The sequence below is a fragment of the Catharus ustulatus genome, chromosome 15, assembly GCF_009819885.2.
Source record: "Catharus ustulatus isolate bCatUst1 chromosome 15, bCatUst1.pri.v2, whole genome shotgun sequence".
NCBI classification, from domain to species: domain Eukaryota; kingdom Metazoa; phylum Chordata; class Aves; order Passeriformes; family Turdidae; genus Catharus; species Catharus ustulatus.
Window position 1 is genome coordinate 2,224,379 of NC_046235.1, and position 26,483 is coordinate 2,250,861.

General features: G+C 42.7%; 1 protein-coding gene across 4 annotated transcripts in view; it reads right to left on the minus strand.

Annotated features, from left to right (window-relative positions):
- LOC117003564 (protocadherin alpha-C2-like) overlaps window positions 1-26,483 on the minus strand; it is a 105,067-nt gene that overhangs the window by 59,745 nt on the left and 18,839 nt on the right. The window contains exon 1 of one of the 4 annotated variants that reach the window (XM_033073547.2): window positions 20,282-22,502. The exons of the other annotated variants lie outside the window; for them this stretch is intronic. Within the exon in view, the coding sequence (XP_032929438.1) occupies window positions 20,282-22,369 (2,088 nt within the window). The 5' untranslated portion in view covers window positions 22,370-22,502. Of the gene's footprint in view, window positions 1-20,281; window positions 22,503-26,483 lie in introns of those variants that run through there. 4 annotated transcript variants of the gene reach the window in all.

Sequence of the window (26,483 nt, forward strand, 5' to 3'; positions counted from 1 at the left end):
ATCAGAATTCATCCCTGCAGCAAAACCAGCTGATAAATCTGATAACCCCTGGAGTGACTGGAGGCTGCCTGCATGCAGTGTCTGTACACACAGGCCTCTGCTATTTGCTGACATACAAAAACTGCACTGCTTTAATTAGCTGGGCTAAATTAAATGGCACAAGTACAAACATGCAGGTGGAGCAAAGAATACTGATTTTTACCAAGTCCTGCACAAGAAAATCAAGTATATCTCAAGGTGGTTATACATGGATACATATATACCACAGCAGGCATAGTAATGTAACTATTTTAGTATGGAAAATCCTCACATTTCTCTGCAAGTCTTCCTTGGAACAGTTCTAGAATACAGAATAAGCCTGAATTAGAAGCAGGCTGATGCAGTGCCACAGAAATGTCTGTGCAGATTTTTCTCTTGGTAATGATACAATTATATTCAGATAAACTTTTGTAGGTATTTAGACCCTTGAAAAGTTCATCCATTTCAAATCACAATCATACAAGTGATTTTATTTTTCTATGAAGTTGTAACAAGGATCTCATTAACTTTCTCAGGCAGCAATAAATTTGTGTTCAATTTGTTCATTGCAGAACAAGGCAAGGTTCTTTCTCTGGTTATTTCTGAGTCTCATACAGCAAAAGGAGAGAGAAAGATATCCTAGAAACCAGAAAGATGTGAATGTACAACATGTGAATTGAAGAACTTCAAGGTGTTTTGGCATTTGAAAAGACATTTCACTTCTTTTATAAATAATTTCACTTTCAGTAATTCATATCCCTTAAACATCAGGTTCAATGACTCAGGGTCCTTTCTAAACTGCTGGGAAGACTCCAGCTCCAAGCACTGGACTCCAGATTTCTGCAGTACTTCCCAGCACACTGATTTTTAGGAGCAATGAGATTGTTTGAGTATTGTATAAAAGCAGGCGTGTTTTCAGCCTACTGATACAACTGTGTGCAAAAAATATGGAGACAAGTCCACAAAATCCATAGTTCAGCCATTAACAAACAGGTAATTGGTGTCATTCTCCAGGAAAAAACTAAATTTCCTCTATGTGCCTGCTTGTATTTGGTGCCTGCAGTTTGTCTGCCTTACTTAGAATTAAATCAAGTCCAGAGAAAGGAACATCCATCAGTCATTGGCCAGATTACATCAACCAAAGTGGAAAAAATAAATGGTAAGGGAATGATGAGTTTGTGCAGTTTCTTATGCACAGTTTTTTCCTGTGAGCACCATCCTCTAGTCCATGGGTACTTATGAAGTCTATGGGAAAAAAAAACATTTTGGTATTTTAAGGGGGCTACTTCTTCAGTTCAACCCCACTTCATGTTCTTAGGATTCCTGCAGCCCTGCTTGCTTCAGTGAGAACCCCTTGCACTGTTCTCTGAAGGAAATTATACAGGGCTTTTTTCTGGTGACTTCCCAAATCTCAAGGATTATCTGAACAGGAAAATACTGCCTAGAGATATGGCAACTCAAAGATCTGCATTCTGTATGGAATTTCTTGGGGATGTGGGACTCCCACTTTTCCTAAAAATGCAGCAAAATGCCTCCCTGAGGGATTGTGAGCTGCTTATTTCTGCACCCAACTTCTTTGCTCCTATGTCTTGAATTAGTTATTGACAAGTCATCTTTTCATTTGGAACCTGCCTCTCTCATGTTTGAAATAGAGAAATCCAAATTGTTCAATTGGATTGGCTCTGTTCTTCTGTCTTTCCTTAAATCCATTTTCCCATTGGTAGGAATCTAACTGGTGAGAATTTCTTTTTGTATCACAAGCATCTGAAGCCAGGCTATTTAAAACATTGCTGTTATGGGAACCAAGGCTGCTAAACAGCCAGAAAAAATCCTGTTTGTATTTAGGTCACAATTTCTTTGCAATAATGGAACTTGCTTGTTCTAGAAAATGTCATGTAAAAAAATTGGGGTTGGGATATGGAGAGGGGTTGATGTTATAAATTTCTATTGAGATAAACCACAAAGATACATAGAAAAAAAATCTTTTTCTTCTCCTCATTGCCAGATACATTCAATCATTCCTCACTTCTAGTCTAAATTTTAAGGATGGATATGTCTGACTCGTTCTGTTTGTCTTCTGCTACATTTTCCTGATGACTTCAGAATCCTTTTGTAATTTATTGCACATAATGTCACACACTGTGCCATTCTAAATGGGAGGACATTAACAATGTGGACACCAACAAAATTACTTTTCACCTTTCTAAAGTCACCACCAGGCCTGCAAATGTTACTTCTAAATATTCTCTTGAAGGTTGTGTTTTCCTTTATCACCACTGTCTCTCTTTGGAGGCAGAGTCATTACCACTTGTCCAGGCTGTGATTCTCCAGCTCATGCAATCACCATTAAATTTCACCTCAGTTGTGAGACACACTGGATTCAAACAAGTTTCTTCCAGGTGATTAGAATTTAATTTGTTTCTCAGCTCTGGCTACTGCTTTACTCCATACTTATATTTATGTGTGTTGCACGCTCCTCTTCAGAGTTTGAGAACTGGGATAAGGTTATGAGATAGCTCTGACCCTCCTGAAACTCTGAATGCTTAATTGAATATGAACATATAAATTCATAAATGAGTAAGCATTTGCCTGGAAACTGAACACTCAGTTTAGTTTCCTGCTTTAAGGAGCACTTTTGTACTCAATTCCCTAAGAAGTGCCTTCATCATGAGCCACAGGATGTCCACTCACTTTCTCCCTCTATGGTAATTCTCCATATTTCTCTCCCCTCAGTGTCCTAGGAGTTTTGCACTTGTCCTTGTGGCTATACAAGAAATACACTGTGTTCCAAAATGATGCTGAGGTCTCCTTTTCCCCCCGTTTTTGTCTACACAATTCAGATAAAGTCGGAAGCTAAGCACCAAACAATGGCACAGAACCAATGGAAATGGAGACCTAGGTATAAAAATAGAGGGCAAGAATCAAAAGTCCAGGCAAGGAGTAATATGAGGAACAGTCACCTTCTTCACTGCTGAGAAAGACCAAAGGCATTTTCTTCAGAGCCTGCCAGTGCCTCTCTTTAGTAGGGAAAAGAAACCAGGTTTGTATTATTAAAGACTGTACAAGTACCCAAGTGCTGTGGATTGCCTCTCTTAAAAACACATGCTGAGTTACATCTATTAGCTTTGTTTATACTCCCTGCTTGCTCCTAAAGTGTCTCTTAGATGTTAACAACCTAAACCTGAATCTGCCTGCTTTGCATCTAACAAGGAACTGGCAATTTGGTAGGTTTGAAACCACAGGGTTTTAATGCTGACCTGAGTTTGCCTTTGAGTCTGTTGGAAGTATTGACTGACAATGCTCTAAATTGTAACCTGCACACCTTGTGCTGGATCAGATTTTGCTTTTTGGGAGGTTGGAATTTTCTCCACCTTCATTTGCACTTTTTCTTTCTTGCTTTCCTGCTCACTAATGACTTTTCCAGGTTTGTTGCATTTCCTAATGACATCTCCATGAATTCTCTTAGCTCATAAAAGTACATCAAGGAAAAGAATTGTAAATTTAAGTAATAAAAGCATATCTTAAGTTTTGATTTCAATGCCTAATTTATTGAGACCTGTATTTGGGCAATCATATTCAGTTCAGAGCCACAAAACATGAAATTCTCCTTTCCTCAGCATCTGCACTGCTAAGGAACTAACAGGATTACCCCTTGTACGGAAAGGTTAACTCATACTTTTGTTATTCACAGATACCTTCACTGCAACTTCCTTTTACAAGCCTGCCTAATCCATCCTTAACACTTCTGAAATGTTGCACTGAGAGGGGGAGAGAGCCCAGACTCACCAGTCTCACACCTGCTGCCACTCTGCCTCCTGGTATTTTCAAAATACTGGCTGAAGCAGGAATTAGCCTCTTAACCTATAACTGTGCTGGAATATCAGGTGCATTCTCTCACCAAAGCACACCTACCTGCAGCTTCAGTCCCACGTGACAAATTAAATGGGACTGAAGTGTTTTGTGCTTTTTCCCTAGACAGGAATGCTTTCCAGTACACTGCAGGCACTCCAGGCAGCCCAAGACACAAGCAGAAAGTTCAGATGCACGACTGGAAGATGTTTGGATCATCAATCTAAGCTGTGTTCATGCTGCTCCAAATTGTTTCTAGTTCTTTCTTTCTCTATGACACTTAGAATGGTTTGAGTTGGAAGGAACCTTAAAGCTCATCTCATTCTGTCCCCTGCCATGGCAGGGACATCTTCCACTATCCCAGGTTGCTCCAAACCACATCCAGCCTGGCCTTGGACACTGCCAGGGATGGGACAGCCACAGCTGCTCTGGGCAATCTGTGCCAATGCCTGCCCACCCTCCCAGGGAAGAATTTCTTCCTCCTCTCTCCACATCTCTGCTCCAAAGCTGTATGAGGTTAGCTCTGAACTACAAGGGTCTGTTTCAAACCACCAGGATATTCTTACACAGCACCAAGCTCCAATTTGCTCCTGAAGTTGAATATGTAAAGCAGCAGAGAAGTGATGGGCAGATTTCCTTAATCTAAAATCAGACCCAAAATGCTCTTATACTGAGTTGTACAGAGCTGCCCTAAATTTCTCAAATTAATGGAACAAGTTCTACTTAATCAGACTTAAAAGTGTAGCAATGACTTTCCCTTTCAAGGTTATATTTTAGAATTAACTGCTTGATTGCTCTTTTCTTGATGTTGGACAAACTCAATGTCAACTTTCCCAGGAAATTAAATTATTACAGCTGTGCTTTTTAAAACATAGAAGTGAAGCAAACCATGACCTCTACCTCTGGCTGAGTCAGAGGCTCAACCATCACCAAGGCAGAGCTGCTGATATATCATGGAAATTCCTTGCTGTGGAAGGGATGAACAACCAAAGGAGCAATGAAGGTGGTGCTCTGGGCTTCCAGAGCTCAGCAGCACAAACACAGGCTGGGTACAGAGTGTTTTCACCACACCTGCCACAACAGACAAGCCAGATATGGTGTGGAGTGAATTTCTGCACTCTTGGTTCCAGCCTTGGTGGGCTCAGGATTAGTCATGGTTTAGATTTGTAATTCTCTGTGTAGTGCGAAGGAAGAAACTTGACCCCCAGGAACAAACAGAATCACAGAATATCCTGAGCTGACCTCTAAGGATCATTGAATTTCAACTTCTGGCCCTGCACAGGACACCTCAATAATCCCACCCTGTGTTGTCCAAACCCTCCTTGAGTCCTGGAAGGTTTGATGCCTCAAGCATTGCCCTGGGAACCAATTCCAACCCCCTGGATGAAGAAAATTTTCCTAAACCTGCCCTGATGTCACTGGTCACCAGAGAGAAGAGAAGGAATTTGATAAGGAAATTGTAGATTGCTCTGAGGTCTGCCCTCAGTCTCCTCCTCCCCTCTTTTCTCCTTTTGGGGAAAATCTGCATCACAGAATCCACCCAGCTCTTAGCACAAATGGGGAAGGCTTTGCTGAGCAGCAAGGGCAAACCCCCAAGAACCCTCTGCTCTTATCCCCTTGCAGCTGCACTTTCAGCTGCAGGTCTTCTCCTGCACCTCTGGTCCAAGTGCCACATCTTGTGCAGCCAGACAGAAAATTAAACCCCTTCAACTATTTTAAAGAGCAGCTGAGAGCCATAAAGGAGGCAGGAGGGGATTAGAGTACAGACTCCATAAAAGACACTGAATATGTGAGGATTTTTTTATAAGACCAGCATTCTGCTCCACAGCTTTCTGTATTTCATGTATCTGCACGGGAATGGCTAAGCAAGGAAAGTAGGGCAGGAAAATATTTTATTTTGTTTGCTAATTCTCAGCAGGCATTTCTGAGCTGAGAAGATTTTTACTTCAAATCCTATTACAAAAAATCCTTCTGCCCAAACTGTGCTGTTCTTGGACTATTTATAACCTATAGCCACGAATATGATGGGCAAAATGTTAATACTGCAGGTTCTGCTGATATTATCTGACCTCAGGACACATCCCATTGATTTCCTTACTCAGCACAACCAGGAGCAGCATTTCACCCTGACTTACACTCTCTGCTAAATGATTTTGGTTTCTATTTGTGTTTCTCTGCAGGGTGCTGGCACACAGTGGGATTCCACACCCTCCTTGCTCCCAACTCTCTCCTAAATAGACACACAAAAGCTTGGGTGGTTTTTTTTTCTGTTGACCTGGAATCTGTATTCTAGCCATTTTATGCCCTTTACTGTACTTTACAATCTCATTCATATTTAATAAAGTTATCAGAACAGCACAGAGGATTGGATTCCAGCTGTGCACTTCCAAGTAGTTCCTGATAATGTACCAAAATAATCTGATAATAATGCTATGCAAAATAAAAAAGCCCCAGCAACAATTTAGCTTCCTCATTTCTTGTGAGCACTTTATCAGTAGTTTGAGTTCATTACGTGTAACTAATCTGAATTTTTCCTGCCTTCAATCCATGACTTGAACCCATTTACTTTCTTTCCTTTTGCATGCAGAGATTTGCAAAAAGAAAAGAATTATTTAGGATTAGTATAAAGGCAGTATGACTCTAAGTGTGTGCAAATGCTCAAGCACACAAACAAAATACAAAATAAGGAAAAACAGGAAAATAATGCATTAATTGCTACAGAGGACCCATAATTAAAATATGAGATTTTAATCCAAATGAATGAAGAGGAGGAAAATTACCTAAAATAAGGTGTAAAGAAGATGGAGAAGAGAACTTAATATGCACAGTGAGGAATACAAGAGAACTGTGAAATTAAGGAATTTTACTTAAGACTAAAAAGGTGAAATGAAACAATGATGTAAAAGATCCCAGCCAGCTCCCACTGCTAAAGGGCATCAATGACAAGTCCCAGATCAGTCTCTTATCACAAATGAATGACACTGTGAGCCATGACAGCCAATGTCCCTTGTCCCAAAGCACTGCACACAAATGATCCTGGTCACCAGTGGCCATCAGGCACTGGTGCTATGTGGGTGTGAGTGTGCAAAATCTAGTGAGAAAATGAGTGAGAGTGGGAAACTTCAGGGATTTGCAGGATAAAATCCCTTTTCCCTGCCACAAGATCTTACACTCATTTCTGCAATCCTGATTTTCTACATAATAATTCCAGATTCTTCTGTGCCAGACTCAATTTGGGGTAAGAATTCAATCTGAAAGGATGAGACTGATGCCAGAAGATGCTGTGAGCAACCAAGTTAAAAGCACAGACAACGCTGAGAAGGAAAAGCAAGAATGGTTTTACAACCCAGAGAGACTTCAAGAAAGGGATGAGGCACAGCTGTACGAGGTCTCTGCTCCACATCCACCTCCTGTCTACACACAGACACCACTCCTGCATCCTTCCTCAGCATTCCTCAGTCTCTAGCACCCACTGCTGCTGTTGCTGCTGGAGAACAGGACCAGCTCCAGGCAGAAGGAGGGATTGTAAGGAGCAGAGTGGGAGGAGATCAGATGGGAGCAATCAGCAACATCCCAGCTCCTTCCCTGGAAGGGTACAGCAGCAGAGAATGAGGCAGCAGTGAACAGATTTTAGGAAATACAAGAACTGTAATATCAAACACCATATTGAAAAAGGATTTGGCTGCATGGCATGGGAACTATCCTGTGTTGTACAGGCTGACAGGCACACCTTGGGATGAAACAGTGGCCAGGGGATTAAGATGATGCTGGAAAGCCACTGGTTACAGCTGTCCAGTTCAGGACCCATATGCCCAGCTTCAACACTGTGATAGTCCTGGCAGATTCACCAGAGCAACAAGTCCACCTCTGATAATGGCATCTGAGAGTTTTTGGAGACGGAAGCCATGCAGATCATGATCAGAAGCCCAGAGGAAGCCTGAGAAGCAGTGGCATTAATGCAGTAACAAGAAGGAAAAAAATAAAGAACTAAACTGGCTTTAGAAATCAAGACAAGACAAAAGTGAGATGGAGGCAGAGGGAGTTGATCACATGCCATAAAAGCAGGAAGTCAAGGGAGCTGGGTTCTGTTCACTGTTACATCAGGGACTTCATGATTTTTTTGGCAAGTATCTTAATTGATTCCTAAGATGTCAGCAAAGTCTGGGCTCAAATGGCCACAGCCAGGTTTAAAGCACTGCTGCAAAGGATACTTGGGTAGTCTCAAGCAGTAAGGTACATATGCACATGTATAATTTATTATTTGCACTAGGTGCTGAAGGGAGATAAGTGTTTGGGGATTTCTAAATAAACATTAAGCAAATCGGTTTTCAAACTTCCCTTTGGAATTCTTAAAATCTCAGTGACACAAAATATTTATGGTTTGAATTTAGTAAGACTTCAATATTTGTTTCCTTGAGCACCAGAGCTCTTACTGAATAGATCAGAGTGATTGACCTAATGAAAGATTGCTTTAAAAGCTGGACTGGTGTTTAGCATGATTTAGTGCTGCAGCATTAATGCAGAATTACCTTATGCATTTTGCATGGATCATACACGTGGCAAAGCCAAATATTTTTTGTGTACTGAGGGAAACCCACAGTATTTGTACCAGATCCTGCAACAGCAGCAGAGGCTGTGGGATGCAGGGCACAGGGTATCCTGCCAGTCCTCAGCTGCTCCTTGCAGAAGGGCACAGATCTCCCAGTCTTACAGAATACATCTGCTAGCCCTGGAACACCTCAAATGACACCAGACTTCCAGCTTTTAACAGCTCAGCTGAGCTCAGCACATTCCTCCCAGCGTTGGACAGAGAAACCACAGCAGGACGTGCGAGCCTGAGTGATAAACAGGGATGATGATCCCAAATGTACCCACTGAAATCAATCCCCTCTCCTTGTACTAATCAAAACATTGTCCTCCAGGAGCAGATAAAGCTGCAGTGTCTCAGCATGACTCCTTGCATTTCATATTCCTTGCAAATTGTGCTCTTTAGAGACAGATTTCAGGATTGTGCATTTGGAATGCTAACTACTACTGGCCACATGGTTAGGAAAAAACTAAAATAACATCCAGCAACACCAGTGTACCTGCTGGGTTTCTTCATCACTCTGAATATTGGTTAAAGACAGAGTTTAGAGGATTTCACTGAGAAGGACAATTCCCCCCCAAGCCATCAGCATGGTGGTCAGGGGAGGATTTCTGTGGAAACAGAAGCAGTCAAAGTCAGGGTTTAGAAGAACACAAAAAGCCGAGTGGTTCTGTCTGCTGGTTCAGTGGGAACAGGAGACTGGGTCTGATCCCTCTCTTATGTATCTTAAATCAGAGTGAAATGTGAAAACATTCCTGATGGTAGGAACTAGACCTCAGGAGAAGGTAAGGAAAAAGAGACAAGCACCACAGTTCTCCTTCTGCTTCATACACTGGCAGCAATCCTGACATTGTAGTTTCACCAAAGACTTTCAGCTCTCCTTTAATCCTTCATTCAAGAATTCTGGCGCTTAAATTCACCCACAATGGGAACCCTGCCAAATTTTAACCCTGATGAGTTATTTTCTGGTCTTTTTATACTGCTGAAATACAATCTTCAGCCTTGCTAGAATCTCTCTGAAACAAAGCATCTTCATTCCAGTGAGAAGTATTTAGAAGAAAACAACTATTAGATTTCTGAGGTATAAAATATTTTATCTATTATTTTCCATTGTGGTACATCTATTTAATCACTATCCTGTTGCATCATGCAATTAGTTAAGCTATTTATGCTCATCTTGGATACTTATTTGTTCACTTCTCTCAGTTTCTTACACTCCTTGAATATTTTTTAGTGACACTGTGAAACAGGCTGCTTCAACAGCACCCATGCACAGACTCACATTTCTAAACCTTTGTGCTGGAATTAGGGACCCTCCTCTTCCCTGCACCCTGGTCCTGGGCTGGGCACTGTGTTCATTTTTGGGTTTTTTTACCTCCCAATCCACTGTCCTCTGTTCCAGCCCCAGCCTCAGTTTTGATCTGGGCCAAATTCATACAACTGCAATTATCAGAAGGTCCTGCCAGCTCTTGGCTGGATCAGGGCTCTGTGCTGGCAGGACTCAGAGGCAGCTGAGCTTTCCAGCTCTTGTGATTATCTACCAAGTAGAGTGAACAATAATTTGTCAAAAGTTTGTAACTCAGCCAGCCTTAGCAGCTCTTAATGGCTATCAAGCATGACACAAAGACCACTTTGCAACAAATACCAAGTCCTTTTTCCAAAACATGCTTCAGCAAGACATTTCAAGGGAAGATCAGACACATTCCACATCGAAAGCAGCGTGGGCAGCAGATCAAAGGAAGGGATTGTGCCTCTTCTCTTGGCTCTGGTGGGATCCCACCTGCAGAGCTGCCCTCAGTCCCCAGCACAGGAGGGTGTTTTAGTTTGGAGGACAGATGTCTCTTAAGAAGGGCAGGAGCCTTTCTTTGAAATGGAGAATGTAAACTCCCTCCCTCTAAATTATTATAATTTTGAAATCAAGGGGGTCTCAGGCAAAGATATGGGAATTAGGAATAACAGTTCTTTACTAGAGAAATTAAAACAGAAATACAATACTACAAAGAACAAACTCCAAACCCTGACAAAGTCAGAGTACAGCCTGACACCCGTCAGGCAGGGTGTTGGCAGCAGTCCCATTCCATGGTGGCTGCATCCTCCTGCAGTGACAGATGTGGCTCAGTTGGAGCAGTGCTCCTGTACAAGGTGCGGTTTCCCTCTGGAGTCCAGTGGAGAAAGGGGCTACCTTAATGTCCCAAAACCTCTGTTTTTATCTTGGTAAGAAAGGTTGGGCTTTTCTTCCTGGCTGGAGCAACTTCCAATGGGATGCAGTAATTTTATCAGTCACACAGTAGGATTCAATGGCCATTAGCAGAAAATAACTCCGTGGAGGAAGGATGGGTTGTGAAAAGACAAAGAACAATGCCCCACCTGGTTTATAAAATATGGCCATTAACAGGAGATATGCCATGTAGATAAAGAACACTACCCGACCTGGTTTCAATGGATGGCCCATTAGCAGAATATCTCCCAAGGAGATCAGGATCACTGCCCCACCCTCAACAGATGGTGATAGAAGAGATACCTTTGATCAATTCCTGTAATGTAAACCAAGACAGAGGGTCAAGAAGCTGTTGGGATGAGTTCAGAGGAGGCCACCAAGCTGAACAGAGGGATAGAACCTCTGCTGTGAGGAAAGGCTGAGAGAATTGAATTGTTCAGTCTGGAGAGAAAAGCTTCAGGGTGGCCTCACTGCAGCCTTCCAGTACCTAAGGGAGTCCAAAGGAAGATGAAGAGAGAATATTTGGGAGAGTATGGAGTTATAGGACAAGTAGAATGGATTCCACTGCCAGAGGGCAGGGATGGATGGGATATTGGGCAGGAATTGTTCCCTGGGAGGTGGGCAGGGCTGGCACAGGGTGCCCAGAGAAGCTGTGGCCTGCTCCTGGATCACTAGAAGTGCTCAAGGCCAGCTTGGATAAGACTTGGAGCAGCCAGTCTGAGAAATGAGAAACTGTGCAGTCAAATTGTCTAACAGGTAATGCCCAGTTCCCACCCATCACCCTGCTGAAGCACCTGGGGGTTTCTGTGGTGAGGGTTTCTATACATCAGACCATTTTTATAGTAAATAATGATATGGATACAGCCTCAAATGCTGAAAAGGTTTCGTGCATTCATTAGTGGACTGAGCTGAAAATACAGAATTCTGTGGCTCCAAGACCATCAATTGCTTTCATTAAATAAAATAGAACAGTTTTAAAATTGCTCATACTGACTTCATTTCATCTGTTACTGAGGTGGGAGGTCTCTTCAGATGGCACATTAACCTTTCCTTTGGTTTAAGCAAAATATCCCCCCATAAGCAATATAGATTTGGTCCTGGAAGCAAATTTGGATTGGATCTTTGGATACAAGATGCAACTGCTGACAGTAATTGCTGCTGATCCATTTTTCCTCTGTTCAAGTATTTTGAAAAACAATCGTTTTGGAAGAGTTATTACTACATTAAAAATGCATGATGTTAAATGACTCAACACTATTTATAATAGTAACTAAAAAGTGTTTTTCAGGCAGAACACTTTTATATATAAAATTCTACCAGCTTTATTGGAAGTAAACCAGGCTTGAGCATTAGAAGTAGCCAAATATAGACCTGGAACAGTCTAAATATACAACATTAAGGTTGATAAATAGAATAATTCTGCTACCTTTGAGGTGACTGGAAACCCTGGGTACAAGGATGTAGTAAGTTATGAGATAATGCAATATACATCTGTTTGAGATTGTTAATTTGCTTGAAATGGCCACAAAATATGGAGATTTTCCAGCCTGCACACATGAAACACTTATGCCAAGACTCTGATTAATCTAGAGCCAATATACTTTTTTACAAAGGAGAAAAAAATGTGCCAGTGTTTTCAGAAGGGAAAATACCTACAACAAAATTGTAGCTATTGAAACTCCACCCTTGTTCCACTTCTGTTCTAACATGATCTCTGGACTAGAAAAACTGTTAGGAGGGAGTAGGGACATTTAAACTCAGCTTTGGCTTTTTAAATATCTTGGGCAGCCACTAAGTTTCATTTTTTCCCCACCCAATCAAGTTTAATCCAATACAAGTTTTTAATACAAGTTTTCCAAGAACCTCAATTACCTACATTACCCACTCTTGCCTCCCATCCTAAGTGAGAATGCAAACAAAACAGAAGAGAAACATTTGGTGCTGAGCTATTAATTCATGGAATGGGGACAGCTTGATGGGTTTGGATTTTATTCAAAACCATCTGGATCCTCTCTGAGCAGGTTGAGGGAAGAAAACCTTTTTTCATCAAACATGACATGACAATGGTAAAAGTGATAATATTTTCCAGTGCACATTTGTATTCTGCAGCTTTGACCACTGAATCAAGCTGGCATCTTTCCATGGTCTCTATTAGCTCAGGTTAATTTTTCCTGTCATTTTTTTAATAAGGTGAGAGGCCTTAAAGAGGTGGAATGCCTCGTAGAGAAGCACAGTGCTGTAAAAGAGAAGACATGAACAAATTCTAATCCCTAGACAAATATATAATAAGATTAAAACAAAGATGAAAGTGCAAATAGCAGTCCTAAACCAACAACCCCAGATCCTTTGAAGCTATTCCAGCTGGCAACTTTGACTACACAAGTCATTTGCTGGGGTGATTTTACTTCTCCAGCCCCAAAAATGTGAGATAAGGTAGTAGTTACATCTCCCCTGACTGCAGGGAAGAAATAATTTCCTTTTCCACCAAATCTCCTTCTAACCAATATGATATTGAAAAACAAATTGTTTTAGAGATTGATTATCTTTAGGATATTTGTGACTGTTCAATAAAAAAACAAAACCAAACACACACATAGCAATAAAACAAATCCAAACATGTGAAGGATTCACTTGGAGGAATATATAGAGATAATAGAATTTCCATGGGCCATATTCCACAAGATTAATATTTTACAAAGAGGGAAACTGAGTCAACTTCTCCATTAAGGCCGATACAGAATCACAGGCTGGTTGAGGCTGGAAGGGATCTCTGAGATTCCTAAGTAGGGTCAAGCAAAGCAGGTTGTCTGGCACCACATCCAGATGACTTTTGAATATCTACAAGGATGGAGACTTCACAATTTCCCTGGGCAACCTGTGCCAGTGCTCAGCATCCTCACAGTGGGGAAAAAAAAACAACCAACAAAACAAATGACCTGAACTTAGACAGAGCATCCTCCTCTTTTCTTCTCACTGGGCACCCCTGAAAAGGGCTTGGCTCTATTTTCACACAGAAATGAGATCCCTCCAGTCCCACAGCCTTCTCTTCTATGAGCTGAAAAGTCCCAGTTTCTATCTTCCCTCATATGAGGAATGCTTCAGTCCTTTTGGTATCTAGAGGCCACCACTGGCCTGTCTCCAGTAGCTCCACATCTGTCTTTTCTTGAAATCACAAAGCTGAAAAGCTGAATTCAAGCTTTTCTTGAAATCTCTTCAAACTACAGGTATGATCAGAGTCCTGCCAATTTAATACCATGTAATGAGACCTGCTTTAACCATAAGGATATTGCACCAATCTCCAGATAAATTTTGGCTACAGAGCAGAACCTAAAAGTGTGTAAAACACGTTCCCAACACACAGAAATAATAGCTGTGTAGCTCAAAAGATGAAGAGCCCACTCAGCTGTGAGACTTCCCTGCTCCCTCATTTCTGACCCCAACAAAGGGATTGGAAAAGGTTGAGAAGTAACAGCACAGAACCTTTTAGAATCAATACCTTCGGGTTTTGTGAGGGAACATCATCAACTTTGATTTTGCAGGCCGGTGGTGCAAAGATGTTCGACTTCTGCAGAGCAAGAAAGAAGTAAAAAGCCACTAAAAACGGTGTCAAGAGCCATCAGACTGGGACCAGCCATGGGGGAGATGGAAGAACCAACAGATCAAAATATAAAAATCAAACCTTTGGAGAAGAAAGAATCCAAAGAACAAAAATATGTTCATTTTCCTTAGAGAGACTGCTCAAAGACTAGAGAGACTAGAGGTTTCAAACCATTTTTTTTAATGTACCTTCTTTCTATGATATTTAATCTCCATTTGCCTTATTGGTCAAATTTGCTTTTATTCCAGAAATGCCTCTGATAGCACCAAATCTTTGAGTTTTTGCCCTGTGTTTCTTTGCCTTACAAATTCTCAACTAAATACCTTCATTCCCATCTGCCTGCTTGCCCCCTTTTTAGTCTGGATGCTGGATTTTGCTGCCATTCTCTTGATTAATTGTGATTTTTAATAATCTGAACAAGTCACAGCTCCTTTTGTTATTCTAAAAGAATAAACTGCAACCCCAGCAATACACAGCATTAACACATTGAGCCACACTAAAATCCAGCAGCTCCAATGGGCAGCAGAGGATGCACAGGCCATTGGTACAAAATATGGCACACATGGACCATGATCCCCTTTTGTGACAAGTAATTTGTATTTTCCTCTGTTTTCAGCATCTGGAGTGTGACACTGAGTGTGTGACAAATCACTCAAGGAAACGGAAATTGCTGTCACCAAGAGAAAATCCTCAATTCCCCACTACCTGATTTCCATCATAGGTTTCTAAAAGCATAGATAAATAAAAGCATATGAGTGAGGAGAATTTGTTTTGGCTTATTTTTTTTTTTTAATATAACTTGTCAAGTCTGAAGTGGAATAATCTCATTGAAGAAAAACAACTGCAGACTTTAATTTAAAATGGTGAAATCCAGCCTGTGTGACCATAAGCCCGTTGCCCTTTTTGTCTGGATACAAATTTGGAGGAAGGACTAAAAGAAAAATGAAGGTACACTGAAAAGGAAGGAAAACAGCCATAGATTTATCAAAGACAACAATTTGCTAGACTGGTTTTCAATCCTCTTCAATAGAAACAAACTGAAATTCATCTCATCTATTCTGATTTTAGTAAAACACTGAATACAGTGCAGCATTGGAAAGTTTAAGACACAAGAAGTTGGACTACTCTAACAACACTCCACAGGACAATCAAGGAATCATTCACTTCACAATCTGGAGATCTGCTGAGATAAAACTCATTCATTTACTCTCAATGCTGGGGGCTTTGTCTAAACTCACAGAACAAAGATTAACAGGATGATTTGTTCTGAGCAGGTGACCAAGACTTTTTAACATCTAAGGCTCAAACATCAAGCATTTAGGTGGATGGATTTGGGCAGAAGAAACATCTTGGGAATTAACCTTGACCCATCCACTCTGCCCCCAAAGAAGTTCTGCAGTAATACCTGCGTGATTAATCAAATAATTAAAATCATGGAGGAAGTAATTGGCCTCCCAAGAAGAATTAGGTGATGAATTCCCTGTGACCTGGGTGAGGAAATATTCCTGTCTACATAGGAAATGCTGTCTCTGAAACAACATAGGTCTGGTCACATATTTGCAAGAAAAACGGGAAATATATATCCAAAAATTAAAAGCTGATGCTGAGAAGGGATATCAGCATAATAAGATAAGTGCAGAGGTGACCACAGGAAAAAAGACTGAACAAGATCAACTTGTTTAGCTTGGTAAAACGAAGCTAAGAAAGGATGTGGTTGCTTTCTAAGCTGTGGATAAAGCAGGATGCAAAGAGGGAAAGAACTACTCATACTAAAAGGGAATTGCTGGCACAAAATCAAAAGTCTACAAACTCATAGCAAAGAAGAGTTGGCAGGATGTCAGAAGAACATTTCAAATCCTTAGAGGAATAACTTTCCAATAGGAATAACAGGCACAGACTAGTGAATTTTGTAATTAAAATTATTGTTTTTACCACTAAAATTTAAATATTTGAATGTCAATATTTAAGATGAAATTGTAACTGATACAGGAAAGGACTGGAGTTGATCTAAATTATGTTTTCTGGTGTTATGCTTTCATACAAAAAAGATTTCATACCCTTCTTCTGCCCATGTCACCATTCAACCTCACCCTTCCCTTCCCCTCATCCATCTCCAAACACGATCACATTACTCTCCACATCCCCTCAAGCCTTTTGTCTCAACCAACTCCTCCTGCCATTCTCCCTTCCCCTACTTTTAAAAATAACACTCCAGGGCAGGCATCAGACAAGAAAAGTTTCACCCCAGGCATTTGTAGGGTTTACAAGATTCTTTTGCAGAACACATCCTTCCTGTGGAAGAATTGGAGTGGTCAGAGGGAGGCACTTTCCTCACTGGATTTTCTTTGATCATTGCTCCTTCTAGGATTTCCTTGGCCTGACCCCAAGAGTAATTTTCACAGCCAAGAAACTGAATTATTGTGATGTGGACATAAGACTGCTAGTTCTAGACAAGCTGTTGTCAGCACTGACAGGAGGAACTGGGGAGGAATTCACTCTTACATTTGCCTGTGTTATCCCCACCAGAACAAGGGAGGGCTTGCACACACATCTGCTCTTCCCTTGTGTGAGGAAGCCACTGATGCTTAGCCTGCAGCAGTTCAGCCTCGATTGCCAGCCTGTCTCAATGGAAGTGGATCCATTTTTGTCACAGCAAATTCATGCCACGTTGTGCAAAATTATTCCACTCCCATTGCAGTTTAGCGAGACAAATTCTCCATCGCGAGGTTCGCGTCTATTTTTGGGTGTAACCTAAATATCGAATGCCGAGTCACAGAGAGGTCAGCACGCTCTGAGTGCAGAAACATCCCACAGGCCTTTTGTGCAGCACAATGGCCAACACAAGCAAACAAAAGAACTGGAGCAATCCATGGCTACATCACAACCCCAGAAATTGCTCAGGGAACCACTGCTTACTTTAGTAACCACTCGTGCCTTTGTCTCTCCTGCCCCGCTTTTCACTCAGCTGCCATTTATGCCATGCTGCAGAAAGGCACAACAAAATATTGAAAAAGATACAATTACAGTTTACTCTACTGCTGCTATGGCCATACACAGAGCTATTTATAGCTCTAACCCAGATAGAAAATATAAAACACAAATGGGTCCCATGTGTCTACGTGTGTAAAAACGTTCAAGCCTGTTGTTGAATTCAGTAGCAAAAGCAGAACAATAATAAGGAAGTCAGACTAAATTTTGAAAATACACCGAATTTCTGGAAATTTAATTAAATTTTCATATATGCAGACCTTTTTCTATCCTACACATACTGAAAAATGTAATCACCTTCTCAATTAAAATAAACCCAACAAAATAAAAATCAGGTCTATTGAAGTTCTGGTAAAATTTTATTTTTCAAATACTTTTCAGTGCTTGGAACGATAGCCATGAAGTTTCTCCTAGTGCCTTTTAAATATTTGTTACTTTCTTTTTGTTACATTTATTTTCTCAGGAAGCAATACAATCTCCCCTCCTCAAAAGCTCAGAGGGTCACATAGGTTCGTATTTTCAACTCCACATGAATCAGCCTGAAAGCACTTCCAGACATTGGATATTTAGTCAATACCCAAAATTAAATTTTAAAATTTTAACCGGAATTTCTAATGGTAGATGCAGATATAGATTATATAGATTATATAGATTATATAGATTATATAGATTATATAGATTATATAGATTATATAGATATAGGTAGATTTAGATTATATAGATATAGATTATATAGATAGATATAGATTATAGATATAGATTATAGATATAGATATAGACATGTAGTTAATTCTCTAGCTCAAATGCCACTGGAATGATCAGCCCCAAATTAATAATAACCAGGATGATTTTGCTTTCAAGGGTAGATGAATTTTTCAGTCTCTGCCTCTTCTCCCCTGCTCAGCTCAATTAATGTAAAACCTTTGGACTTTCCACATAAGCCACGCCTATGGTTGCCCAACTCTGAGCATTAGAAGCCAAGGAAATAAAATTGCCAGAGATGACATCTGGGATTTATTTTGCCCACTATCAAAAGCTGCAAAAAGGCTTCTCATGGTACAAGTTTAAAAATTAACCTGAATGATTGAAATCCAGCAAGACACATTACAGTTGTTCTGGTTATGGAGATTAGGGATACTTGGGCATTTTTATTTTCATTTGGTTCTTCAACGTGTTGGTAACCTGAGTTTCCAGATCTTGCTCAACTGGAACAAAGAAATGAGTTGTGACCATTTTTGGAGCTTTTTTTTGTTGTTGTTGTTGTTCTTATACATATATGTGTATATATATATATATATATATGTGTCATCACTATTATTAGTTTTGCAATTACGAACTACTCTCCAGCCCAAGTTACAGCCCCCAGATACTGTCAGGACCTCCTCAATCAAGATATTGCCAAAACACTTTTACCTCCCCTTTACAAAGGTTCTAACTCAACTTTTTTGTTCTCCAGATCCTCAAATAATTAATGATATTCCCAAAGTAATCTATGCATTAGGTACAGATCCTTCTTTATATACTGCCAACTGCTATTTTTCTAGACTCTACAATTTCTTAAGGAAGGACACCAACTCTTCTGCTTTTACAAGACCTGGGTATTCCACACACTCCTCTTTGAGCAGTGAGAAACCCACAACATCTGCAGCCCTCTGCTGCTACACAGAACAGAATTTAAAACTAATTATGGCTGATTAAATACTAGGAAAACCATCATGTGTAAATCAAATCTGGTTAACACATAAATGAGAGAAGGCATGATGAATTAATTGTCTAGTTAAGAGCAAATTTGAACCTTTCTAGAAGGGAATATTTACAAAAATTCACTACTTGGAAATTCAAGAGTTATAAACCAAAATGTTATATAGTTGAATGTATATTTGATTATTCAAATAAATTATTGAAGCTACCCTTACATCAATGTTCAAAAAGGGGCTGGGCATTCACATATATTTAAAGATTTCAAAGGTGAAAATAAACATAATGGCTATAGATTTAGGACAACCTCTAATAATTGTAAAGTAGAATAAAAAACAACAGCAGGAAGGAGATTACACCATGTCTGTCTAACCTGAGTTCTTTCATTTCCCTTAGAAACATCTGGAGTGACTCACCAGACACAGAATATTGGCCTGGACAGACCCAACAATGGTTAGTTACTGTTATGCACACCAAAGAATTTGACAGTCTGAAGGCAAAACATCTCAAAACTTCATAGAAATATAAAGACCACTCAGAGGACCTATTAAAAATAGATATAAGACAACTGGATCTTGGACAAGTAACACAGCAGCACCCAGCAGATTAGGCCTGCAGATACAGCCCACCTTGTGGCCCTACACTGTAATCACAGGAAGATATTTTCTCCTGCAGAATCACTCATCACACTACTGAGAAGAAACCAGCTTGGTCAAAGGCCCAGAAGAGAATTCTTATAGATTCACAAAACCTATGGATTGCTTGGAAAGTGAGATGAGCACTACAAGTTACAGGTGCTGGATATGAAATGACAGCTATTCCACCACAGAGTTACCTTAGGCATTGCAAACCAACATCTTGGTTCAACACACTGCTCCCACTCAATGAAAAAAATCACAGGAATGTCAACGCATGGATAAAAAAAATTAAAATAAAAATCACAGACTCTACTCTTAGAATCACCCATTGATTAGAAACTTGCATGGACTCTTGTCATGCCCCTACTTAGCTCTCTGAAGACAATGACTTGACTTGTGAGGTATTTCATTTTCACTTACACCTTTATCTTCAGTTGTGTCTGAAGGTCCTTAATGTTTACAGTGCAAAAAAAATCTATTTTGTCATCTCATAACGATATTTCTAGGAGATATTTCTAAAGTCAAAGAGATTTTTGGCTTTAGGAAATACAGAAAAGAGACTGAAATTTCCTCCAGGTGCCATGAATTGACACCTGTTCTCCTGCAGACGCCCTCAGTATGTTCTGCACTGAGCAGCCCTCCCACATGTGCCTCGGAGGAAAGAAGTGAAAGGAAGCAGCACTTACCACAAGGACAACACTGGAGCGGTCACTTTGGACCTGCTGCACTTGGATGCAGGGTCCTGGCACTTGTAACCTCGAGCCACCAGCAACATTCCCAGCATCTCCATTTGGGATGCTGCTGTTACTTGGCCCAAGACCTACAGATGCCCGGTACAAGTAGGTGTGAGTGAGTTTACCCACACCAGTGACCTCCAGCATGTCTGCTGGGAGGTGGGAGCTGGGCAGCATGTGCACACTGTAGCAATACTTCTTGTAGTCATCAGCTGGGCAGCAGCAGCAACAAGTCCGGCAGCGGCACAGGCGGATGATGGCAAGGAAGAAGATGAACGCTGCGAAGATGAACGAGACGCAGGCAAGGGAAACGATCAAGTAGATGTTCGTGGCATTGAGCAGTGGTGGTGGCTCCCCGCTGTCATCGAAATCTGGCAGTGCCTGGGGCAGGGTGTCAGCCAGGAGGATGCCCACAGTCACGGTGGAGGAGAGAGGTGGATCCCCGTGGTCCCGCACCACCACGACCACCTTGTGCTTGAGGAAGTCGGTGGAGCGCAGGGAGCGCGTGGTGCGCAGCTCGCCGGTGTGCGGTGACAGCTGGAACAGGGTGGAGTCGGAGGAATGGGTGAGGTGATAGGAAAGCCAGGCGTTCTCTGCATTGTCCTCATCATCTGCCACCACTTTGGTGACCAGGTAGTCCTCATCAGCCAGGCGGGGCACGACTTCCACGGCGACTGAGCCATTGTGGCTGGTGGGGTACAGGATGGCTGGGGCATTGTCATTCTGGTCTGAGATGTAAACATTCACTGTTATGGCAGCACTCAAGGCTGGTGACCCATTGTCCTTGGCTTCCACTTGGAAATGGAAGCTCCGAAGCTGCTCAAAATCAAAGGCACGTTTTGCATAGATGCTGCCATTGGCCAAGTTCATAGACAAAAAACTGGTCAGGGCACTGCCTGCAACTGTGGAATTCCTGAGCGTGTAAGAGACCCGACCATTCTCCCCTATATCAGGGTCAGATGCCGAGACCTGATAGAGAAAAGCACCAAGTGGATTGTTCTCCTCCACAAACACATCAAATGCATCAGCACTGAAGACGGGGGGGTTGTCATTCACGTCAGAAATCTGCACCCAAACAGTCTTCTGAGTGGTGAGAGGAGGAGAACCCAAGTCTGTGGCAGTAATGGTGATGTTGTACTCACTGACCAGCTCTCGGTCCAGCAGCTCACTGGTGACAAGGCTGTAGTAGTTTTGAAGGGAAGGCTTTAACTGGAAGGGAAGGTTTTCAGAGATCTGGCAGGTTACTTTGCCATTCTCCCCAGGGTCCTTATCCAAAATACTCAGCAGAGCTATCACTGTGCCAGGAGTGGCATCCTCAGGAATAGGACTCGAAAGAGATGTAATTGTAATCTCTGGGCCATGATTGTTCACATCTGTGATTTCCACCAGCAGCTTGGCTGTGCTGGACATGCCAAATGCCCCATTGTCCCTTGCCTCAATAAGCATCTCGAGAAGGGGTCTCTGAACAGCTAAAACGCCATTGACTGTCACCTCCCCGGTGTGGGGGTGAACTGAGAACATCCGCTGCAAGTCAGCAGAAGTTGTATTGCTAAAGGAATACCTGACTTCTCCATTTGGACCTTCATCCAAATCCGTGGCATGCACTTGGACTACCAAAGTGCCACTGGGGGAGTTTTCCAAGATACTCGCCCTGTAGACCGAGTGCTCAAATTCTGGTGCATTGTCATTGGTGTCCAGCACAGTCACAATGACCGGGACATCACCAGACTTTGGAGGGTTCCCACCATCTTTGGCTGTAAGCACAAGTCTGTGAGTGGCTTGCTGCTCCCTGTCTAAGGCTTTCTTCAGCACCAGTTCAGGATATTTACTCCCATCCCCGCGTATCTGCATTTCCAAATAGAAATGTTCGTCAGGGCTCAGAGTATAATTCTGGACACTGTTAGCACCTTCATCGAGATCTTGGGCGTTGGGGAGTGTAAACCGTGCCCCAGGTGACAGGAACTCAGGCATGTTTATATGATATTCACTTAAGGGAAAGCTGGGGGAGTTGTCATTTATGTCCAAGACTTTGAATTCCATCCTATAAAGCTCTAGAGGGTTTTCTAACACGAGTTCATAATTGAGAAGACAGACAGACTTTAATTCACAAAGCTGTTCTCTGTCTATGGGCTCGTTAACAGACAAAGCCCCTGTGCTGGCATTTATATTAAAATATTGCTTACTTGAACCGGTGATCATGCGAAATTTCCGAGCTGAAAGTGTAGCTGCATCTATTCCTAAATCCTTTGCTATGTTCCCAACAGACGCTCCACGCTCTGTTTCCTCGGCGATGGAATACACTATTTGCCCGTCCGCGGTGCAGCAAATAAGGCAGAAAACCATTAAATAGCCCCGCATGCTTCCTCCCCTGGCTCAGCTCCCCGCAGACCGGCTCAGCAGGAACATAATCCAGAATTTCAGCGAACACCCCAAGTTCCCGGCGCGGAGCGAACGGGGCGCGCCGGCGGCGAGGCGACAAGTTCGGTGCGGGCGCGGGAGGCTCCGCGGCGGCTCCGCTCCCCCCTCCCCGGGCCGTGCCGCCGGCTGCCGTGCGGGGCGAGGAGAGGCGAGGAGAGGAGAGGCGGCAGCTCCGCAGCGCTGCGCCCGCCGCCGCCGCTCGCTGTGACCGGAGCTCCGGCCCCGCGCGGTTCTTGGGCGAGCAGCGGCGGCGGCGCCACCCAGAGGCCGCGGCGACACCGGTGCCACCGGGGGAGGGGGTAGCGCTCCCCCCGCCGCCGCTGTCCCGCCAGCCGGCGGCTGCTTCTCCTCCCTCTCCTTCTATTTTTTTTTTTTTAACGCCCCAACGGAGAGGGAGCGGGGGGATGCGCGCAGCCGGGTGTGCGTCATGGATGTGTTTCCGTGAAAAAGAGATGCGGAGCGGAGCCCCCTCCTCCCTCCGCTCCTTGCGGGAGAGGCAGAGAGAGGATGCTGTCAGAGAACAGCGGTGGAAGGGAAAGGTGGATGAGAAGTGACAGGCATCGGCTAAACATGGGTCAGCATAGCCCGGGCACGCTCCGGCTGAGCACAACATTTCCCAGAGGGGTTTTAAGAGCGCAATTAAAGGAGGCAGTCGGCTCTGCCCCTGTTAAACTTCACGGCGGAAAAAAAAAAAAAAAAAAAAAAACCAACCCACAAAAAACCAAAAAACAAAAGAAAACAACCTGGGGAGAAAAAAGAGAATTTGAAAAAAGGCAAAAGAAAAAGGCTTTTTCCCGCTTCACCTTCTGAACAAGGAACAGGAATTAATGGAGAGAAGGGTCTCTGCTCTGTCAGATCACCCCCAGCCACAGACGAGCTCCCATCCAGCCTCCCAAAGCAGGATGAGGTTGGCTCGGGTGGCAGGGGAAAACGGGAGGCTGCAGCAGTTCAACTATTCTCTAGAAATTAATATCGGCACCAAAGAGGTTTTGCATTTAGAACATGCCCAAGAATTGTGGTGAGAGGCGAGCTGATACCACACAGAGACTGCAGCTCATGAGTGGGAAAAAAAAAGCATCAAAACTCTCTGTTCTCCCAACTTTCCACACAGAGGGAACTACACCAACTACACCCCAAAACAGGTACAAGAGGGAAGAAAAGAATTTTAAAATATCCTTCTGGGAAGCCTTCCTGGAATGATCTTCAGCAGCAGTATCTACAGATGGGCCCTGGCAGCCCCCCCATTCCAGCTTCCTTCTGTGAGAGCCTGTTATGATGGGATCCTGATCAAAATCAAGAGGCTATAAATGTGTGACAAAGACAGATCTTAACCCTTCTCATATTCATGGTGCTTCTTTCTGCAGCTGAGAATTTCAAGGCAACTGAAACAGAACATTTCAATTATGTATAGGATACATAGAGCCTTTCAAAAAGGGAGGAAATCTGGAGCACAGCCAAAAGTTGTACATTAAATTAAAAAAAAAAAAATCAATACATCTATTTGCATCTTCACAACTCAGCAAAGCTTCACAACAAGGTTCTCATCCTGGCACACTGGAACAGATCTTGGTCTGCTCCAGCACAGCTGGCTGCAGATGTGATTTTTTTTAACTCCAGGAGGTCCGGGCAGTACCTGAATGTTGCATTTTACTTCTGCTGCACTGATGCTACCGAATCTCTTACAGCTCGGGGGGAAGCAGGGCTGGCAGCAGAAGGCTGAGAGAAAGCTACAGAGCTGCTGCTGTGCATCCACCTCAATTCACAGAGGACACAAATCTGTTCAATAACTCTTTGCACACAGTATTCAATGCAAGTGCTCATCGTTTGCTGCTTACCCCTTTTTCTTTTCTTGATTATTAAGAGCAGAAATCCCCAATTCCTACCCAATCACTACAGAATTGTCACCCAGACTGCCCCCACTCCCAATGTGCCCTAGATTCCTCTTTTGCAATGATGTCACCTACTATACTGAGAAGATGCTGGGTTTACACAGTCGTTCTGAACCCCCCGAGAAAATGCAATAACGTCTATGAAAGCCACAGGAAAGAGTGATATATTTCCTTAATATTAATATTAACCTGCAGATATTAACCTTCAGATAAGTCCATCTGAAAAGCCACATATTGATACCCTCACAGGTAAAACATAAGCCTCTACCCACCCACCTGTGACTCAGTTTACAATGAAGAAACCCAAGAATTTTGGGCTCAACATCCTCCTGTTGAGCAGAAAAGCCCCGTCAAAGGCAGATTTTCCTCAAATATAGTATTGGAACAACAACAACAAGCTGGAGTTACTCATTCTGGTGCCTGAAATACTGGCAGTGCTAGCAGAAACAGATAAATGAATGGCCAAAATCGGAGTAATTGCACATTTGGTTCACAGATATACTCACCTTTTGAGAATTATCTGGCAGCCTACAATTTCTTTGTTGCATTCATTTACTACTCATTGACCATGAAATAAGTTCTTCATCTTTCTGCTACATCTCTAATTTCACAGCATCACCCGAGTGCTTGTTTACAGCTCACTAAGTGAATTTGTCTTCACTATTTTTAACATTATTTTTAAACCTCACCACCCCACTTTAGTGTTTTGGCACAGCTTGTCCTCTTGCCATTTTCCGCTGGGGACAGTGATGTGTCAGGCAGCTTTGCTCACCTTCATGTTGCCAGCATCATCTCGACACCCAGATCCTACCACGCTGCTTTCTCAACCCAGCTCACGAGTGTCTGATCCTCACACCACTCAGGTAAACAGCTCTGGGTCACAGCCAAGATCCAGTGCTTAATAATATTAAATATCATGGGGCAGTTACAACACAGACACTGCTGCCATGAAGGGAATAACACACGGGGGCAGAATCCAGCCTTGTTGGTTGTGTGAAGCCACTGCTCTGCTTGGCTGAGTTCTGCCTGTTCTTCCCTGCCTGTTTGTGCTTTCCCTTCCACGTCCAGCCCAACACAGTCTCAAGTGTGCTTTTGTACACAGCGATTTTGGGCCACCTTTCCACTTAATCCTTCCTCTCAGGGTCTCCAGTCTCAGAGGTCTCATCTCTGTTTCAATTCACTGATTCTAATTGCGTAATTATGCTGTATAAAAGAATTAAGTTGTATTAAACACCTTTAACTCAGAAACTTCCCTTGGTATCACAGCAGACAATTTAACCTGTGTTTAAACCCCCTCCTCTTGTATTTGCCTTCAGTTTGCCATATCCAAACCATTCCCTACTCCCTTCTCTCTGCTCGACTCATTCTTAGAGGCCGTTTGACCCGACTCGTAGAGGAATTAATCTTCGTGATCCTTCTGAGGTATCATTCACTCCTACACGACCCCTCACCATGTCTCACCCCCTGATGTGTTCAGAGAGCTCTTTCTCCACGTTCCCCTGCCTGCCAGGTGCTTGCCCTTACACCGCCTCGGAGCGCACTCATCCTCCCTCCCTGTTTCACGTTTTCAGCCAATCCTCTCCTTTTCCTTCAGATGTCACTAGTCCAGCCACGCACGTTGTGCTCAGAGCAGTGGTGGCTGCCAGAAGAAGCTGTTAAACCAGCAAAGGCAAAAAATAAAGGCGAAGAGCAAAACCAGTTTGTGCCGTGGCTGTGGAGCACTACGCGAAGGGAGACTCGTGTTTGAACATCATCGTTACATCAGCGATGATTTAAAAAGCGCCGTTTCCGCGGGCAGTGCATCAGAGGTGGTGCCTTCGACGGAGATTTGCAAGACACGTCCTGCT